This window comes from Conger conger, chromosome 19 (assembly GCF_963514075.1).
Source record: "Conger conger chromosome 19, fConCon1.1, whole genome shotgun sequence".
Taxonomy (NCBI): domain Eukaryota; kingdom Metazoa; phylum Chordata; class Actinopteri; order Anguilliformes; family Congridae; genus Conger; species Conger conger.
The window spans coordinates 5,708,050-5,727,988 of NC_083778.1; the positions used below are offsets into that span (position 1 = coordinate 5,708,050).

At 48.3% G+C, this 19,939-nt stretch overlaps 1 protein-coding gene across 1 annotated transcript in view; it reads left to right on the plus strand.

Moving 5' to 3' along the window:
* The window catches only part of nell2b (neural EGFL like 2b), a 56,445-nt gene that overhangs the window by 28,180 nt on the left and 8,326 nt on the right, over positions 1-19,939 (plus strand). Inside the window, exons 13-15 of the mRNA XM_061229907.1 lie at positions 1,075-1,200; positions 8,512-8,634; positions 9,772-9,867. Of these exons, the coding sequence (XP_061085891.1) occupies positions 1,075-1,200; positions 8,512-8,634; positions 9,772-9,867 (345 nt within the window). The remainder of the gene's footprint in view (positions 1-1,074; positions 1,201-8,511; positions 8,635-9,771; positions 9,868-19,939) is intronic.

Sequence of the window (19,939 nt, forward strand, 5' to 3'; positions counted from 1 at the left end):
ACCCTGGTTCTGGGGTGCCATAGTAAATGATGAGGGGGTCCCTCTCTTGCGGTCGAAGGCAGTGCATTCGGCTAACAGTTGCTACGCCATCATCGCCAAATTATCATCACCGCCTCTCATTACCATCTTTAATTGGGCTTTAGGTGCTGAACGGAGGATGATTTCCTTCACTCGTTCTTCAGCCGTGTTGTTTAAATGATCCTGCATTGAAAAGCAGTGGCAGAGCTGTGTGTGAGAGAGAGTGAGTGAAAGAGAGAGAGAGTGAAAAAGAGAGAGTGAGTGTGAGAGAGAGGGAGAGAGGGAGGGAGAGAGAGAGTGTGTGAAAGAGAGAGAGACTGTGAAAGGAGGAGAGAGTCAGTGTGAGAGAGAGAGAGAGAGAGAGAGAGAGAGGGAGAGCGCATAAAAACAAGCTCTGGGAGGAGGGCGTGGGTGGATGAGGCTGTCGTGACATTGAGCTTCTGTAGCTTTCTCTGGAACTGGAGATACATTGGATGCTGCGTATTTCTTATTTTACATATTCTGCCAAGATTAATTTGCTGCAAATGCAATGACTGAGGTCAACATCAGTCTTGGTAGAGAGGCGAATTATTTCCTCCCACCAGGACACCTCTGAACTTTACGTATGTTTTTTTAATACAATATTATGGATTCTGAATTGGTTGCTAAGTGATTTAAGCTTTGTACTGCGTCTATATCCATCCGTTGTTATGAAATTCAGCGAGAAAAGTAATGTCAACAGAGAACTGAAGGCATAAAATGGACCAAGCTTCATTTCCTGTTTGATAATGTAGATAAATACCTGAGCTCCACTTCCTGTTTGATAATGTTGTTAAATACCTGAGCTCCACTTCCTGTTTGATAATGTAAATAAATACCTGAGCTCCACTTCCTGTTTGATAATGTAAATAAATGCCTGAGCGCCATTTCGCCATTTCTCTCTCTCTCTCTCTCTCTCTCTCTCTCTCTCTCTCTCTCTCTCTCTCTCTCTCTCTCTCTCTCTCTCTCTCTCTCTCTCTCTCTCTCTCTCTCTCTCTCTCTCTCTCTCTCTCTCTCTCTCTCTCTCTCTCTCTGCAGACGTGGACGAGTGCGCGGAGGGGAAGCACTACTGCCGGGAGAACACCGTGTGCGTCAACACGCCCGGGTCCTTCCTGTGCATCTGCCGCAGTGGCTACATCCGCATCGACGACTACTCCTGCACCGGTGAGTCACCCGCCTTCTCTCCACCAATCTACACTACATTACACTACACTATATTTCACTACATTACAAGCAAAGTGCACACCCAAAACCAGGGGAGTTAGCATTGCTGCGGGCGGGCATTCCCTCAGCATCCTCCGCTCTGTTCCACTTCCCACCATGATCGAAACAAGATGGCCGCCGCTCTGGAAATTTAAGGGGTGAGATTGTCCGCCGAAGGCCCCTGCCCGGCTGGTGACGGCAATACTCGGGAGATTTCTGTGTGCAAACGGTCATCATTCTCCCACGGTCTCCAGCTTCCATTATCCCCGTCATTATTAAAACATTTATGGAAAAAAAATCGCATTTTCTCCGAATGAAATCCGAATGGCCTCCAAACTAATGGATTTGCAGGCAGGCCGAGGCACGTTGCGAGCTAAGAAGTGCGCAGAATGATTTCATTTCCCGCTTTTTTTGGTTATTTCTGCCCTCCCGCCATTCTCACGCCGTGGGGGGGTCGGGAGGGGAGGGGAGGGGGCGGTGTTCGTTGGCCTCCTCTCCTTGGGAAGTGTTTGCAGCCGGTTATCTGCCCAAGGCTCCCATCACGCCATGTGTGTTTGGCGCTGAAGGCCGCTGAGAAGTCCGTTTCAGTGAAAGGCTCGCTGTTGCTGTTGCCATGGCGCTGACCTGAGATGAGACATGAGATGATAGGATATATGATGTGATATAAGATATGATATGAGATATATGATGTGATATAAGATATGATATGAGATATGAGATGTGATAAAAGATATGATATGAGATATATGATGTGATATAAGATATGATATGAGATATATGATGTGATATAAGATATGATATGAGATATGAGATGTGATAAAAGATATGATATGAGATATATGATGTAATATAAGATATGATATGAGATATGAGATGTGATAAAAGATATGATATGAGATATATGATGTGATATAAGATATGATATAAGATATGAGATGTGATATAAGATATATGAGATATATGATGTGATATAAGATATGATATGAGATATAAGATATATGAGATATATGATATGATATAAGATATGATATGAGATATATGATGAGATGGTATGATATGAGATGAGTGAAGACTCCACAGGGCCCGTTTGCTCAGAGCACAACTGAGACCCGGTTGTTACTGTCACACTGGAGCAAGGCAGGTTCAGCTCAGTGATCGAACGCACACCTGTACTCTGTGCTACACACTCTGGTGCCCGCGTGCTCTGAACACACACCTGTACTCTGTGCTACACACTCTGGTGCCTGCGTGCTCTGAACACACACCTGTACTCTGTGCTACACACTCTGGTGCCCACGTGCTCTGAACACACACCTGTACTCTGTGCTACACACTCTGGTGCCCGCGTGCTCTGGGGACGGTGTCTGCTGGGAATGGTTGAGGAGTCCTCCGCGGCCTCTCTGTCTGCTTCAACGGGGCGATAATTCATTTTTAGCACAGCCGTTTTTTTGCTGTCAGCTCAGCAAGGTCATTTCTGACTCCTCGCTGCGCAGCTCAGCAGCAAGTACAGTGCACCTCGTAAAGTGACGGTTCCTCTCCGCCGCTTCTCTTTCATGAACTGGGGAGGGGGAGGGGGACAGACGTTACGCCGAGTCTGCTTGTGTGCTCCCGTAAGGGTTTTATCACTCCGCTAACGTGCTAAACGCTAAATGCCCAAACTAGCGAGACGAACACGGGCCAGTTCACTGAATGCGGTTTAACGAAAGGCAGAAAATATGAAAAAAGTAGGAAGCTCGTGACCTGGAAAACATGGTCTAATTTTGGACAAAAAAAAAAATGATTCCTGCTTTGGCCAAACCGCAGGATCGTTCTGCGCTCCGTACCCGAAGTGCTTTTAGGCTCAGCCGAGTTTCGCTTCAGCGCCACCGACGCCCCGCCCGAGCTAGTCGTGGATATAATGAACACCCCCCCGCCCCCCCCCCCCCCCCGGGATGTGTTTGCACAGCCCCCGGCCCCCTGGTGTGCTTTATAATGGATGCACCGGCCGCTCGAACGGCAGCGGGCTGTGAGCCGGAACCGCAGGGAATGGCTCCGTCTCTCGATTCGATAACGGGGGAGTCGCCCCCCCCGCCGCGACGGGAAGCGGTGCATTCCGGGAAGAGACGGGAATCCGCGCCGGACGCCAGAACCGACGGTGGGTCAGAACCGCGTTGTCCCCGGGACTGAAAAACTCGGCCTGGTTGTTCCGGCACACACCGAGGGCCCGATCAAGTAACGGTCGTGTACACGGCGGTGAAATGTTCGAGTATAAACATTTCCTGTTTAAAATGTGTCCTTTTAAATGGAGGCTGTGCGTTCCCTGTCAGAGGGAGGGAGAATATGTCAGGACCTATCAACCTAAATCTTTTGGTGTGTACACCACAACCTAAACCCTGATAATATAATACCCCTGATAATAAATATCCCAGGACCTTTAAAATCCTGTCATTGGGAGAATATTTTCTGGACCTATCAACCTAAATCTTTCGGTGTGTACACCACAACCCAAACCCTGTCTTTGGGAGAATATACCAGAACCCTAAACCCTGTCTTTGGGAGAATATACCAGAAGCCAAAACCCTGTCTTTGGGAGAATATACCAGAACCCAAACCCTGTCTTTGGGAGAATATACCAGAACCCAAACCCTGTCTTTGGGAGAATATACCAGAACCCAAACCCTGTATTTGGGAGAATATACCCGAACCCTAACCCTGTCTTTGGACCAATTAACCTTAATCTTTGTGAGTGTATGCCAGGACCTACACCCTGTCTTTAGGAGCATATGCCAGCACCTAAACCATATCTTTGGCAGTGTATCCCACAACATAAACTACATCTTTGTGTATTACGCCACAACCTAACCCCTCAATCATGTCTAAGTGAGTCTATGTCACGGAAATAAACTGCTCCGAAATTAAAACGCAGTATAACCCATTATATCTGTGTCCTGCTTCAAGTAAATTCAGGATTTTTGAGCTCCTTCTTCTGTTCTGTATGTGGCTTTGGTTAATGAGCATAAGGGATCATTTGTGATGGGTGTTGTTGGCATTTTATTATGATGTATTATTCAGGACTCAAAGATCGTTCGTATTGATTGGGGCGGCTGTGAATTGGCCTGCTCAAAGCGGGTTGCTTGACACGTGCTGGTTAACCCGTCAGAGACTGAGGACGGTTGGAGACTGTGTCATCAGCTGGCGGCTTTGGCGGACGCAGTCCTGCAGCGCTCGGGATCAAAACGCGAAAGGGGCTCGCGAGAGTGGGTGGAATTGCTTGAGAGTGGAACCATGGCGGCCTGTAGCGTAGTGGTTAAGATAAAGGACTGGGACACGCAAGGTCGGTGGTTCTAATCCCGGTGTAGCCACGATAAGATCCGCACAGCCGTTGGGCCCTTGAGCAAGGCCCTTAACCCCGCATCGCTCCAGGGGAGGACTGTCTCCTGCGCGGTCTAATCAACTGTACTTCGCTCTGGATAAGAGCGTCTGCCAAAATGGCAATAATGTAATGTAATGTAACCATGGCAACGGTCGTCAGTGCGAGGGTTCGGCGCTCTTCGCACGCTCTCCGAGCAGAGGAACAAAGCAACAGTCGAGACCAAAGGCAGACGAATAATACAGCGCCGATATGCAGACATTTCAGAAATCTGCCGGAGACCCACGCACGCTTCACGTTTTTGATCTTTTCATGTCGTCCTGGAGCTTTTGATTTTGGTTCCATACCGATGTGTTTGATGAACACACTAAAACAATTGCAATTTCGGTAGGAGTGCGCATAGCTGCTCAGCTCCGCGTCCCGCGGGCCCCAGTGTCTGCAGGTATTCGCTCCTCGTGTGCGCCGCAACACCCGATTTCACTGATTATTTTACCTGCTCGGCTCAGATGATAAGCTAATTTGTGAAGTCGGGTGGCGTAGCGCACGGGAGGAACGAATACCTGCAGAAACTGCGGGCCCGCAGGACGTGGAGTTCAGTAGCGCTGCTTTAGGGTCTAACTGCTATTTTTCAGAACTGATTGCAAAATAAATGTCGGTTCTAGGCCTTTCCCGCCTCGGTTCTGCAGGTTTCTTTTGGGTGAATTCCATTACGTTACATTATTGGCATTTGGCAAACTCTCTTTTCCAAGAGTGACGGACAGTTGATTAGACTATGCGGGAGACAATCCTCCCCTGGAACAATGCTCAAGGCCCCAACGGCTGTGCAGATCTTATCGTGGCTACACCGGGATTAGAACCACCGACCTTGCGTGTCCCAGTCATTTACCTTACAGGCTGCCCAATGAATTCCGGATGAAAACGGCAGATGAGGGCAGGGCGTTGAATTGTGGCGGATTTCCTACCATGACACGGGATGAATCCCGGAATTACCCGAATCCATCCAGCGGAGCCGGTTCCCCCTCTGGACCGCGTGCAAGCCCCTCCTTCTCATCCTGCAGCCGGGATGTGTGGAGCCCCAGGGCCTACAGCTCGCCTCTTATCCGTTTGAGGGCCTCCGTGGGGGGCCCAGCCTCATTACAACCACTCAGATCCCTTCCCCCATCAGCGGCCCCACTCAGAGCCCCACCCCCATGAGGTGTTTGTGTGAGTGACTGAGTGACTGAGTGAGTGTGAGTGAGAGTGAGAGTGAGAGTGAGAGTGAGTGTGTGCTGAGCGGATGTAGACTCCACTCTACTCCGTGCTCGGAAAAGGCTGTGTGTCGCAATACGAACAATCTAAAACCCACTGCATACCTGCTCATAGAAAAAGCGTGCATTTAAAAATGACTTTTTATATTTGCCAGGTAATTCTGTGAATCATTTCCATGCCCTTTCAATTGGCCCATCCCCTGTGTGTGAGATAGGCAGCTGGCCTAAGTCTACCAAACGGTTGGTTTTACTGTCCACTTTTCACCAATTAGGAGCCCAGTGTTTCATCCTCATCTGAAATAATTGTGTAGCCGCTTTCACGAACCTGGTCCTTTTCAAAACAGCGCGATAAGCGCACTGTGAATACGGGGGCTTTTATTCGCCGTGGCGCGCACTGCTGTTGCTGAAATAACGTGGCTTCAGAGGGTAGATAATCCCGCAGAACATGAGAGGCGGCTAATTGAGCTAAATTCATTGGCTGTGAGGGCCGAAGCTCCTGAACGCAGGCGGCAGTTAGAGATGAAAGGCATAAGCCGGGGCCGCGCTGTTAGAGGCACGCTGTGCATTGTTTAAAAAGCGTAATTATTGTCGGTAATTGCTGTCATTTGCGCCGTCGTGGCCCAGTGGCCGTCGTTAGTGCCCCCCCCTCCCCCCCCGTCTAGCCCAGCTCACTCCCGACTGCCCCTCCAGGACCTGCTGAGATGATTGCTCCTGCAACAGCGGTGGAGATTGGGGAGGGGAGCCCCCTCATTCTGGACGTTTTCCTGCGCATGCTCAGCCTCCCAGACACGCCTGGTGAAGACTGCAAAAAAATATGGCTGTCATCGACGTCACCCGTTTACTTTCCCTGGACTTGCGACACCCCGGAGTGGGGGTTTCTGGGGCCGCCATTTTGGAGTCAGATACTGCGCAGGGGGGAGAAGGAGGGACCCGTATATGGGCGTGAAGTTCTGCCGGATCGCCGTCGTCCGCTCAGACTGGGTGATGCAAAACGCTCGCGATTCGTCTGCGGGTTATCGTCCGAGAAAGTTTGCAATTCCTGCGCGAGGAGACTTTAGCCAAAGAAACGCCTATTGTGGCTTCATTTTCTTGTGGGGAAAAATGACTGACCGTATTTTCACTGTGTGGTTACGATTGACTTACACTGAAGCTGGTAGCTGAAACGCCCCTACCGCACCGCCGCAACTGAGTTACAAGGCAAGAAAATTAGCCCTGAGTTTGCCAGCTACAAGAAACTTCTGGAAAATAGAAACTATGTTTCCGGTCCTCGCCAGTAGGGAGAATCCTGGACTCTACTCCGCAAAAGAGACTTCCCTCTTTTCTCTCTGCCTCCCCTTGCTTTTCTCGAGTGGATTTCACGGGGAATCGACAGCAAAAGCAATAAACGAGGTGCCTTTGTCGCCATTATCGTATATCGAGGAGAACGGCAGGCAGTCGTTCGACGTGACCGGCCAATCGGTAGCTCTGGGGGCCGCTGCTGAGGCGTCGGCAGTTTCGGGGGGGAAGTGTCATCCATCGTCTAGACCGTTTGTACCTTCTTGTGCTGGAATGGGACCCGGGGGACCGTCTGGGACGGACCTGAGGCCATCCACTGCGGTGTAACCTTATCTTCACTCAGCCCAGCGCGACAACGGCTGGAGAAACGCTCACCGCGCGGTGAGCTATCAGCGTTAAACCCGCCATTACGTCCGGAGGCCCCCGGACCGCTAACCGACAAACGTCCACCGCCCGTGTCTCGCGTTCACGCGGCGTGAAGCCTCGCAGAATTGGCTGGTTGCACCTGGAAGAAGGAAGGTTCCGGTAGGCGGTGAAAATGAACGTCTCGGGGGTTGAAATGTTTATGCAGGCCGAGGCACAATTTCTTCTGTTATTAATAAAGATGAATTTTTTTTCCCCCACGTCGCTTGATGGCTGCTACTGCTCTGCGGTAATGACTTCTCTTCGCCTGGAATTGCAGTCTCAAGATTAAGCTAATATTTATGGAAATACAGGTTACTGCACAGCCCAAAGTGCAAAGATTGAAGACTTGTTTCTTTGGAGACTTGGAATCTTTGTCCACTTTCACTGTTACTTTGAGACCATTGGGAAACTGCAACTGAAAGATACAGTTCACTTTCTGGGCGTTTATGGATATTATATCATTTTTGGAGTATCTTTTCAATTGACCTAGCTTCTTCTGACATGCGATAATTCAGATATTTACAGGAGTCCGATGACGAGGAGGCATAATGATGTCAATCTCCCATTCTGTGTCCCGTTATAGAGAATGACAAGTGTGGTTATAATCACCCGTTTCTGTTTGTGTCCTGTTACAGAACATGACGAGTGGTTATAATCACCCGTTTCTGTTTGTGTCCTGTTACAGAACATGACGAGTGTGGTTATAATCACCCGTTTCTGTTTGTGTCCTGTTACAGAACATGACGAATGTGGTTATAATCACCCGTTTCTGTTTGTGTCCTGTTACAGAACATGACGAGTGTGGTTATAATCACCCGTTTCTGTTTGTGTCCTGTTACAGAACATGATGAGTGTGGTTATAATCACTCTTTCTGTTTGTGTCCTGTTACAGAACATGATGAGTGTGGTTATAATCACCCGTTTCTGTTTGTGTCCTGTTACAGAACATGACGAGTGTGGTTATAATCACCCGTTTCTGTTTATGTCCTGTTACAGAACATGATGAGTGTGCCACCGGGCAGCACAGCTGTGACCAGCATGCTCTCTGCTTCAACACGGTAGGGGGGCACAGCTGCTCCTGTAAGCCGGGCTACGCTGGGAACGGCACACACTGCAAAGGTGAGGTCCTTTACATCAAAGCCTTCCCCTTTCACCGAAAGCCTTATTTATAAGGCGCGGTCTGTAGCGTAGTGGTTAAGGTATTTGACTGGGACCCGCAAGGTCGCTGGTTCTATCCCCAGTGTAGCCACTATGAGATCTGCACAGCCGTGCATTGCTCCAGGGGAGGATTGTCTCCTGCGTAGTCTAATCAACTGCACGTCACTCTGGATAAGAGCGTCTGCCAAATGACAATAATGTAATATAGTGTCATGCAGTTAGCTCTCTGTTAGCTCACTGTTTGCTTGCAGTTAGCTCACTGTTAGCTCACTGTTAGCTTGCAGTTAGCTCACTGTTAGCTCACTGTTAGCTTGCAGTTTGAAAAGGTAGTGCTCAGTGAGCAAAAATGGCAAAATAATTTGGCACAATGTAATATTTGTTCTTAACTTTTGAAAAAAAATCCCAGGTAAGCAGCTTATCGGCTAGCTACCATTGTTAGACCGAAGTTTCGGCCATTTCAATTACAAAGGCGTGGGTGGCAAACTAAATGGAATGTTCATTTAAAATTGTTCTACGTTGACTGTTTGCTGCAAACCTAATTCACCACAGACGTACGCCATTTTGATTACATTTCTCTTGTGAGGTTAGTGTGACAATGCCTTGCCATTTTCCAGCTCTTTTTCTGCAAATTAATCAGATCCAATGGCAGCTCTAAAAATAATCTGCACAAGGAATTATGAAGGGTCTAAAAATATTTTCAAATAATAACCTATTATCATTATTGAAACATCCCATCTGTGTTGCTGAATTACTTTTTAAAATTTAAATGAATTAATTAAGACTGACTGTGGACGTGACAGAACCCATTGTTATGCAGATGATGTATTCGATGGTGCCAGACCTGGGTCAAATAACGGAATGGTTTTGGATTCAAATACTTTTCTGTGCTCGATTGATCTTGCCTGGTGCAATTCAGCCAACCAAGAGGACTAGAAGGGCGGGGCTTGCACTTTTTCAGGGTGTTTCCTCGGTTCCAACACACCGGGCAAGCTCAGTAAAGCATAGAGAATCCGAAACAAAAAACCCGGGTCTGCATGGTCCATTGTATCAATGTCTTGAAATCCCTCAGACAGGGAGTGACTCGCTCTCTCTCCTCAGCTTCCTGTGATGGCGTGTGTCGGAACGGAGGCACCTGCGTTTCGCCCGACACCTGCGCCTGCCAGCAGGGCTTCACCGGGTCCAGCTGTGAGAACGGTGAGGAAGGCCCCGCGGTATCCAATCCCGTTGCAGAAACATTCAGTGTCGGCCAATAGCCATTCAGACCGATGTTTGCGTCGGTGACTTTACAGAAGCTAGCGAGAAATACTTCCACTTCCTCATCCACACAAGTGCGAGGCACACTGGATGATGGGGCAAAAAATTACTGGCATATTTTTGTGATTTGTCTTTCAAAAATTATTCAACAGCTTGCCTACGCAGAAGAACACCCGGCTTGGCTTCGAGTCTGTAAAAGAATTTGAGGGCAGGCAAGATAAGCTGAATCATCAGACTACAGAAAATTAATTATTTTGCTCAAGAATGAATAGGCCTAAATGCAGGCAAACAATATTGCTGGCTGCAAGTTCACACTTAAGTCAGTACGTTACGCACGGTTACGCACGTTGCACACCAAGGCATGTGGTCGTGTGACCTCATGCCTGGGAGAGACAGGCAAGGTATGTCAGGCTATTGGCGAAAAACATACAGGTGGGCATTTTCTGCTCCTTCCCACCTGAACGGGATGGTGGAAATCTCTCTCTCTCTCTTTCTCTCTCTCCTCCTCGTTCTCTCACCCTCCATCTCTCCATTTTCTCTTCCTCTCTTCTTGCTCGACTGTCTCTCACTCCTTCCCTCATCTCTCCGTCCCCGACTCTCTTGCCATTTTTGTCTTGCCCTCTCTCCTCTCTCCCTCTTTTTCCCCTCTCTCTGTTTTTCTCCCTCTCCCTCCCCCTCTGCCCTTTCTGAAGGCTCATTGGACAGACACAGGCGTTATTGATTGTACATAAAGGGCTTTATGCGGTGTTAAACACCGTCTTTAACCGCGCTCCTCTCCAGATGCTTGTCGGTGGCCGTGGTCATTTTCTGTTAGGGCCTTAAAGATGGCAGCCAACGCCTCTTTTAATGGGGGAGCGGCTCGGCCAATGGTGAAGCTGCTGCCGAAATGACTCAAGGAGTAAGTCTCAGCCAAAGGTAGACCTCTCCTGAGTCTGCAGAGTGCCATTGTCGTCTGATGTCGGAGCGAGCCCTGACAGAGCGCGGGAAGAGGGGGTTCTGTCACCCGGCGTTTGGCCTCAGCCGGCTGCTGAACAGGAGAATGCTTTTACTGAACCACTCCCGGAGCCCCCCTGGGGTTCACCGCAGACCCTGCCGAGGACGGGAGAGCCGGCAGCAGACCGGGGGTGACTTTCCCCACACTTCACTCAGCGTATCTGCCGTTTTAGAACCAATGAAATACTCTCGAAGTGTAAATCCCACCTCTCGGCTCGTCGCCCCAGGCAAGACCAAACCGAGAAAACGGGGCGCAGAGACAGAGATTGGCAGTGCATTGTGGGTAGGCCTTTACGCGGTTATTTTATCATTGTTTGCATTCAAATCCTGCGTTTGACGCCTTCAGAGCAATCCACTGATCCACTCATTGTTTCCAATGGCCAGTCTGAAAAAAATAAATACTTTCCGAAATATAGACAACCATTCAGAAATATAGAGTTGGCAAAACGATTTCGAAGAATTGCAAGGACAGACAGGAAAGAAGCTAGATTATGAAGGACCGCGTTTCATGACTAAAATGAATCCTACTGCCAAAGCGGGGCAGTCTGAACAGGCAAAAAGGTTAAAAAAAGGAGCAAAGAGGGTAGGGATCAACCCATTTTTCAAGTTCTATAACCTCAGCGGAGTAGGTAGCTTATATCGACAACCAGAAGTTAGCGAATTCGATTTTGACCGTGACGGACGCATTCGATAATGACTATTATTCTCTTTGTTTGTTTGCGCGAGGACCTGCCAAGCGCTAAGCTTCTGCTTCAGAAAAAGAGTAAGAGTAAGGTGAAATGAGCCCTCGCTCTCCTGACTGGCTCAGCTCAGCTTACTGCCTCTGCGGTGGCCTGCCTGCTCCCAGGTAGCGGAGCCTCTCTTAATGAGCGCTAATCACCGCGGCGCTCGCTCGCTGCACGAAGCCCTTCACCACACGGAAGCCCAGCGACAACAATTCAGCAAATCCAACGCGGGCAAGTGAGCACACCGCGACGTCGATACGAAGTAAATATTTGGACGTGTTTTGGCTCCGTACTTCAGCGCATTGCTTTTGAGTCGGAGCGGTGAATGGTAAAGCGCCGACCGCCAGGCTTAATTAGAGGTGATTCACGTCCGTGTGCCGTGGGCCGGGGCAGAGTGCCGCCCTGTTTCTCTCCACTTTGATGCAGCTTAGCAGTTGTGCCACAGTGTTGACCATGGATTTTTAAATTAAAAGTTGCATTCCCTCCCCCCCCGGTGTAAATTCTTAGACTCACTCACACGCACGCACACACACTCACACATACACACACACACACACACACACACACACATGCTCGCACACACACACACACAAACACACACACACACACACAAACAAACACACACTCACACACACTCACACACACATACACTCACACACACACTCACACACTCACACACTCACACACACACACACACACTCACACACACACACACTCACACACACACTCACACACACACTCACACACACACTCACACACACACACACACTCACACACACACTCACACACTCACACACACTCACACACTCACACACACACTCACACACACACACCAAACACCCCAGGGTCCGGCCCTACCTCCAGTGCTTTTCCTACTCCCTCCATTTTGTCCTTCGGGGAAATAAGCTGTCTACAGTGACTTACACTCTGCACCGCGCTGCCTCAGGGAGCGGGAAACAGGAGCACGTGTGTGGCTCCACGCCACCCCAAGCCTCCTGCACCCCCGGCCACTTCATCGCTGAGCGTGATTTACCGCGCGTTAGCCGGCAGTTTCGTAGGCCGCGTCCACGAAGGTCTGCCAGGATTAGATCACCGTGCAAGTATCGGCACTTTGGAGAAGTTCACTTGCTGACTGTACAAGTGCCCAGAAGTGTATCATGAGTTTAAAATTTCCTGACACTCTACACAGTCCGGCTGTCAATTTCCCAGAGAATAGTCATCTACATGGAAATGATCAATAGCCGAACGACAGTCGACTTTGTACATGGTAAATAGTAAATGGTTTGCATTTATATCGCGCCTTTATCTAAAGTGCTGTGCAATTGCTACTCATTCACCAATTCATACACACAGTCATGCACCAAGAGTGATTGCCTGCTATGCAAGGCACGAACTAGCTCGTCAGGAGCATTTCGGGGTTAGGCGTCTTGCTCAGGAACACTTTGACCGGGGCGGGGGCGAACCGGCAACTATCCGACTGCCAGACGACCGCTCTTACCTCCTGAGCCGAGGTCTTAGAAGTACCTGGCCGTTGCGTGTTTTATCCAGGATAAATCTAGGACTGCCGCTAGTGCTCCAGGACCAGGGTTGCCGGCCCCGGCCTGATGCGTCAGCATGCTGGCGGGAGTGTGGAAATGTCCCGCAGGGTTGTCCAGAACCCCGTCACAAGCCCACTTTACCCCCCTGTGTCCTGGGCTTCATCTCTTGTGTACGGCCTGTAGCGTAGTGGTTAAGGTAAATGACTGGGACAGGCAAGGTCGTTGGTTCGAATCCTGGTGTAGCCACAATAAGATCCGCACAGCCGTTGAGCCCTTGAGCAAGGCCCTTAACCCTGCATTGCTCCAGGGGAGGATTGTCTCCTGCTTAGTCTAATCAACTGTACGTCGCTCTGGATAAGAGCGTCTGCCAAATGCCAGTAATGTAATGTCATGTAATCTCATGCCGTGACATGCTTTGAAATCATGCTTTGGGACCCCTTCGCCTTCTCGCTTCAAATTCAAAACATTGGTGCTAGCTTTCCAAGCAGTTAAGGGATCAGCCCCAGCTTACCTCTATAAGATCATCAGACCCTACACGCCTGCCAGACCTCTTCGTTCGGCCACCACAGGCCGCTGGGCGCCTCCCCCTCTCCGAACTTCCACTTCCCCTCTGGACTACTGTCTGTTCTGGCTCCACGGTGGTGGAACGAACTCCCAGTTGAGGTCAGAACAGCAGAATCTCTTGCAATCTTCAGGCGCAGACTGAAGACGCACCTCTTCAAGCTGCGCCTCTCCCTGTCCCTTCCTACCTCCCTGTAAACCTTAATTGTTGTCTTTACCTGTGATATTTACTTGTGTATTAGGATATTTTATTTGGCTGGGTAAGCATTGTTTGGCTAGTGGTTCATACATTGTTCACGCATTTGCGTGTTGTGGTACCACGATTAAAAAAATAAATAAATAAAATAATTCCGATGATCAAATAGGCCCTGGTCCTTATCTTCGTTGTGCAGGTAGCAGTTGAAATTGTACTTCCCTCTAGGGTCTTTCAGTGCACTTATCCCTGGTATGGGTATGCATTTTGCACAATGTTGTACGTCGCTCTGGATAAGAGTGTCTGCCAAATGCCAATAATGTAATGTAATGTAGAATAATGTTATAATATGTAATGGTAACTTAGTTTATAATATACAATGATAATGTCATAATCACAGCTGATATGTAGTTATAGCCTAGTGTTGTCAGAGTTTCTGTTTCCCATTTCATTACCTTACATTACATTATTGGCATTTGGCAGACACTCTTAACCAGAGCGACATACAGTTGATTAGACTAAGCAGGAGACAATCCTCCCCTGGAGCAATGCAGGGTTAAGGGCCTTGCTCAAGGGCCCAACGGCTGTGCGGATCTTATTGTGGCTACACCAGGATTAGAGCCACCGACCTTGCGTGTCCCAGTCCTTTACCCTAACCACAACGCTACAGCACAGTGGCTTTGATCTAAGTGGCTTTGACTTTGGAATGATTGTTGGTGCCAGAGGGGGTGGTTTCAGTATCTCAGACACTGCTGATCTCCTGGGATTTTCACACACACCAGTCTCTAGATTTTAAAGAATGAGAACAACAAAAACCATCCAGCGAGCAGCACTTCTGTTGAATACGGTCGTTCTAAAACTCCTTGTTAGAGAGGTCAGAGGTGAAGGGCCAGACTGGTTTAAGCTGACAGGAACTGAAATAATCACTTTACAACAGCGGTACGCAGAAGAGTATCTCTGAACACACAACGCGTCAAACCTCTCAGCGGATGGGCTACAGCAGAAGTCTAAAAATAAGTCCAAAAAAAAAATATTCTTGTAAATACATAGTTGTCACTTGAGTGTATGATTGTGAAATAACAACTATGAATCCACCTCGATCCACGTTTTTGTTTCCACCTCGACATTTTCTTTACTCTGGAGAAACCAACCAGCAATCAGAACAGCCCAGATGGCGTGGATAAAACTAAGCATCTATAATTGCTTTTACCTGACAGAAACAGAGAGAAAAGGTTAAAGACTATGTAGACACGTACACATTTGAACAGCGGGCCTGTTTGTAGAGAGTTTTTTCCGTCGCAATGAACAGTAAGGCACAACACCAATCAAACCACCTACGCGACCGTCTGCCTTCCATTCACGATTACTCCCTCATTATTTGTGTGTTCCTCTCTGTGAGACCTGCTTCTGGCCATGTGTTCCTCTCTGTGAGACCTGCTTCTGGCCATGTGTTCCTCTCTGTGACACCTGCTTCTGGCCATGTGTTCCTCTCTGTGAGACCTGCTTCTGGCCATGTGTTCCTCTCTGTGAGACCTGCTTCTGGCCATGTGTTCCTCTCTGTGAGACCTGCTTCTGGCCATGTGTTCCTCTCTGTGAGACCTGCTTCTGGCCATGTGTCCCTCTCTGTGAGACCTGCTTCTGGCCGTGCTTCTGTACTTAATTACGGCTCTTCAGAGCAGGGGCTGGAATGTGTCGCGTGTGGCTCCGTGTGCTATATGTGCACGGAATGCTTCCAGGATGCACTGAGGCGGCGTCACACGCGTGTGCCTCCGCGGGAACGGGACCGCACTGCATTAAAACAGCGACCCACACGCTCACGCTATTCCTGCCTGAAAGACTCCGGTCTGACTGTCAACGCAAGTCCCAGCCGTGGAAACTGGTTCCCGGATCAGGAACTAATTCTAATTCTGTCGTCCTCACCCCTGGTCCTGGAGAGCTGCATGGTGTGCTGGGGTCCCTCACTCCTGGTCCTGGAGAGCCAGAGGGTGTGCTGGCTTTCAGTGTTATTCGGCAATTAATTGATCAGTGATCGTTGTTGATTACGCAGTTAACTCACCTCAACTGGGTTATTGGGTCTGAATAATTGGTTACTGCTTTTTAATGGGTGGGGGGGGAAACCCTGGCTGGCTCTGCTGCTCTCCATATATCACAGGGCCAGTCCCTACTAGGCCTTTGTCATCACTTCACATGCGCTTTATTTCTTACTTTTCTGTGAGTGATTTTGATCTTTATGTGTGTGAGATATGTGTGTATATGTGTGTATGTATAAGCTACTGGATGCCTAAAATTTCCCTCGGGATGAATAAAGTATCTATCTATCTATCTATCTAATCTATCTATCTAATCCATGTAATCTAGCTATCTATCTAATCTATCTATCTATCTATCGATCTATCGATCTATCTATCGATCTATCTAATCTATCTAATCTATCTATCTATGACCACTGGTCTAAGCGAACCCTGAAAGGTGTGAGGTCACATGTGATTAGAATGTTCTAACTGAACATTCTAATGCTGATGTCACAATCACTACTGGTAATTAATAGCTAAAGGGTTCTAGAAGTGCGCACAACACTCCTCTGGGAGGAGTGAGAAGCAGAGCTGTGTTTGTTCTGCACTCTGAGGCGCTTTAATTGAGCCTTTGTTTCCAGCCTGTCACTCAGGACAGTGGGCAGAGTAACCGTGCGTGTCCGTCTCACCGGCCTCCTCCAGAGCAGAGGGCTCGCAAAGCGCCGTAAAGAGCTGATCTGGGATCAGTGTGAGCCCAGGGCTGGTACTCGCAAAGCGCCTTAAAGAGCTGATCTGGGATCAGCGTGAGCCCAGGGCTGGTACTCGCAAAGCGCCGTAAAGAGCTGATCTGGGATCAGCGTGAGCCCAGGCCTCGTACTCACAAGGCCCCTTAAATAGCTGATCAGACTCTGCTGAACTGACCTGAGAACAGGGGCCCAGGTTCAGAAACCGCTTTGGAGCCTTCGGAGGCAGGGGGGGCTGAGATCTGAGATCAGTTAGCCCCTGTCCATGAGCCTAACCCTTTTCCAGCTTGTCCTAGAAGAGCCTCAGAAGTTATCACCGTCTTTCGATTGTTAGCTCCCCTCTCGGGTGCGAAGAAAACAAAGAATTTTCTAAGCGCTTCAGCTCACCCGTCAGGGATGCGTCTGATCTCCGTGGCGACAGCCGGCCGTGGCAGCTCTGGCTCCCTCTGCCTGGGAAAAGCGGGCCTGTATAAATATTGATGGCTGAGAATTCTCTTCTAAAAATAGGAGGCACTGCTGTCTTTCAGTGCTGCTAAAATAAGGGTGTTTTTTTTTTTTTACTTGTTTATTACCATACCTTGTTACAACGGACCGAATATAGCCTTGCAATCGAAGCTTTAGTGATTGCGTCGACTTCAGTGTGAGCCTGGATGAGGGTCGCGTCTCAGTTGAGGACCCAGTCTCGTTGAGCCTTTAAAAATAAATTAAAAAAATGTATTTATACAATTACTTTTATTGTCTGAATAGGTACTGACACCCAAATGCGTGAAATGCTTGATGCAGAGAGGTGAACAGGGCTGGTGCGGTTTGTACGGCGTTCTCAGACGGTGACGGACCCCACCCAAATTAGCGCCCTAGCTGTGCTCGCACGCGACTCCCCGAGGGCCCCTTCCGCGGTAAATATACCCCCGTCTCGGGACCACCCTCATGCACGAATCCACCGGCTCAAAATGCCCTTTTTAACATTTAAATGGTAAATGGTTGGCATTTATATAGCGCCTTTATCCAAAGCGCTGTACAATTGATGCTTCTCATTCACCCATTCATACACACACTCACACGCCATGCAAGGCACCGACCAGCTCGTCAGGAGCATTTGGGGGTTAGGTGTCTTGCTCAGGGACACTTCGACACAGCCTGTGTGGGGGATCAAACCGGCAACCCTCCGACTGCCAGACGACTGCTCTTACTGCCTGAGCCATGTCGCCCAACATTTCACAGGTGAGCATCGTCTGATGAAACAGATCCCAGTAAAAACAACGATAGCTATACTTGAGTTTAACTTTCGTATTTATTTGCAAAGATATAACAGAAAGTGAGAGCTTACCGACCTTCTGATTTTAATCAGTAAGACTCTTATACACACTTTTACTGAAGGGAGGGGGGGGGTGGCTTTACCAAAACAAAAAAACGTGAAGCTGGCCACGAACATTTATCAGTATTTTGTCTTCTGAACACCCCTTGTTGACCTTGCTGTAAGACCAGAATGTGCTAGCTGAGAAGCAGAGACATTAAGGTCAAAGGCTGTCTGTCTGCTGGGAGAGAGACAGAGAAAGAATCCTAGTGAGCACTTAATTCAGAAAGTGGTCTAATAGTAATAAGGATTATCACTAAAAGGTTATTTGTAATCATGTGATTGTCTTTATGTTAACACACATTGTCAATTAAGAATCAATTAAGGAAATTACCCTTACAACATGCTGAACAATAAAAATGAAAACTTTTCAGCATAACATAATTGGTACTTGTTTTCAGGTTTGCTACTAGAAAAAGGTACTGAATTGCACTGGCCTTCCGTTTTCGGAGAGAACACGTTCTATCTGACAAACGGGCGAATCTGTAAAATGAGCCCCTTTGTTCTGCAATTAGGGTATTGTGGCTGTAATTAATGTTGAGTGGCGAATTTGGTCCATTAATTATACTAAACAAAAACAGGTAGCGCTCGTTTAATTCTGGTAATGAAAGCATCAAGGCTGCCTGCTGCCGGTGCAAATTAGCAGTTGGAATGAGGAGGATCCATTTTGAGTAATCTCTGGGACGGGATCAATTATTTACCAGAGCAAAAATTTACAAAATGTAGGGGGGGGGGCAGGGAAAGAGATGAAGCTTCATTAGATGATGCATCTTAATCCTATTACTTTTCAGCCAGGCCTGGATCCGTTTTCCATTCAGTGGGACCCCCATGCTGAGACAATGGGAGGGGTTGTCACAGAGAGAAGCCATTTTCATTATGAGGGGTTTGGTAATGAATCACGGAGCTTCATAAAGAATCCGTCTCTGCTTTAAGAGGGACCTTTAATCACTCTAAAACCCCCGAGATCACATTCATCCCCGCTTTACCTCCGCATGAGCTGGGCTAATTAAATATCGTTTGAAAGATTCGTTTTTATTCCCCGCAATCGTAAATCCCCGTTGTTTTTAGATAATGTTGAATTTATGCGGGAGGAGCGGGGTGATGAGAACGGAGGCTTGGCGAGAAAGGGCTTGTTCACTCCAGAATGTCTCACAGAGCTGGGGGGCAGGGTTTAATACATAATTCAGTGTGCGGGACTGCAGGGCTCTTCAACCGGCGTGCTGCAGGGGTCAAATTCGGCCCGCTGTAAAAGAAGAAAAAATAGAATAAAATAAAAAAAACCTTGTCCTCCTGTATCAGCAGGGGAATTATAAAAGATGCAGAATTAATTCAGATGCGTCAAACACTGACTGTCCAGCTTGGCATCTGCAGAGTGTCAGGATAACAAACACTAGTAACAGAAAAATAGGAAACTGCTCTGCATAGCATAAGGCATCGATCAACCTTGTTTATGAACATTTATTTATGATGCATTTATTCATGGATTACTGTACTGGGAGTCTGTGGGGAGATTTTGGCCAGGATACAAATGTTTTACAAAGAATCAAGACCATCAAAGGTTTTTGAACATTTGGTTCCGGATGATATTTTCTTTGTCATTAAATCCTTGGAAAGGCAGTTGAATTTGTCAGCAGAATATTTAACATTATACGACTGCATGGTGCAGTAGGTAGCACTGCCGCCTCACAGCAAGGAGGTCCTGGGTTTGAATCCCCATCGGCCTCTCTGTGCGGAGTTTGCATGTTCTCCCCGTGTTTGCGTGGGTTTCCTCCGGGTACTCCCGTTTCCTCCCACAGTCCAAAGACATGCAAGTTTGGCTGATTGGAGAGTCTAAATTGCCCGTTGGTATCAGTGTGTGAGTGAATGGTGCGTGTGCCCTGCGATGGACTGGCG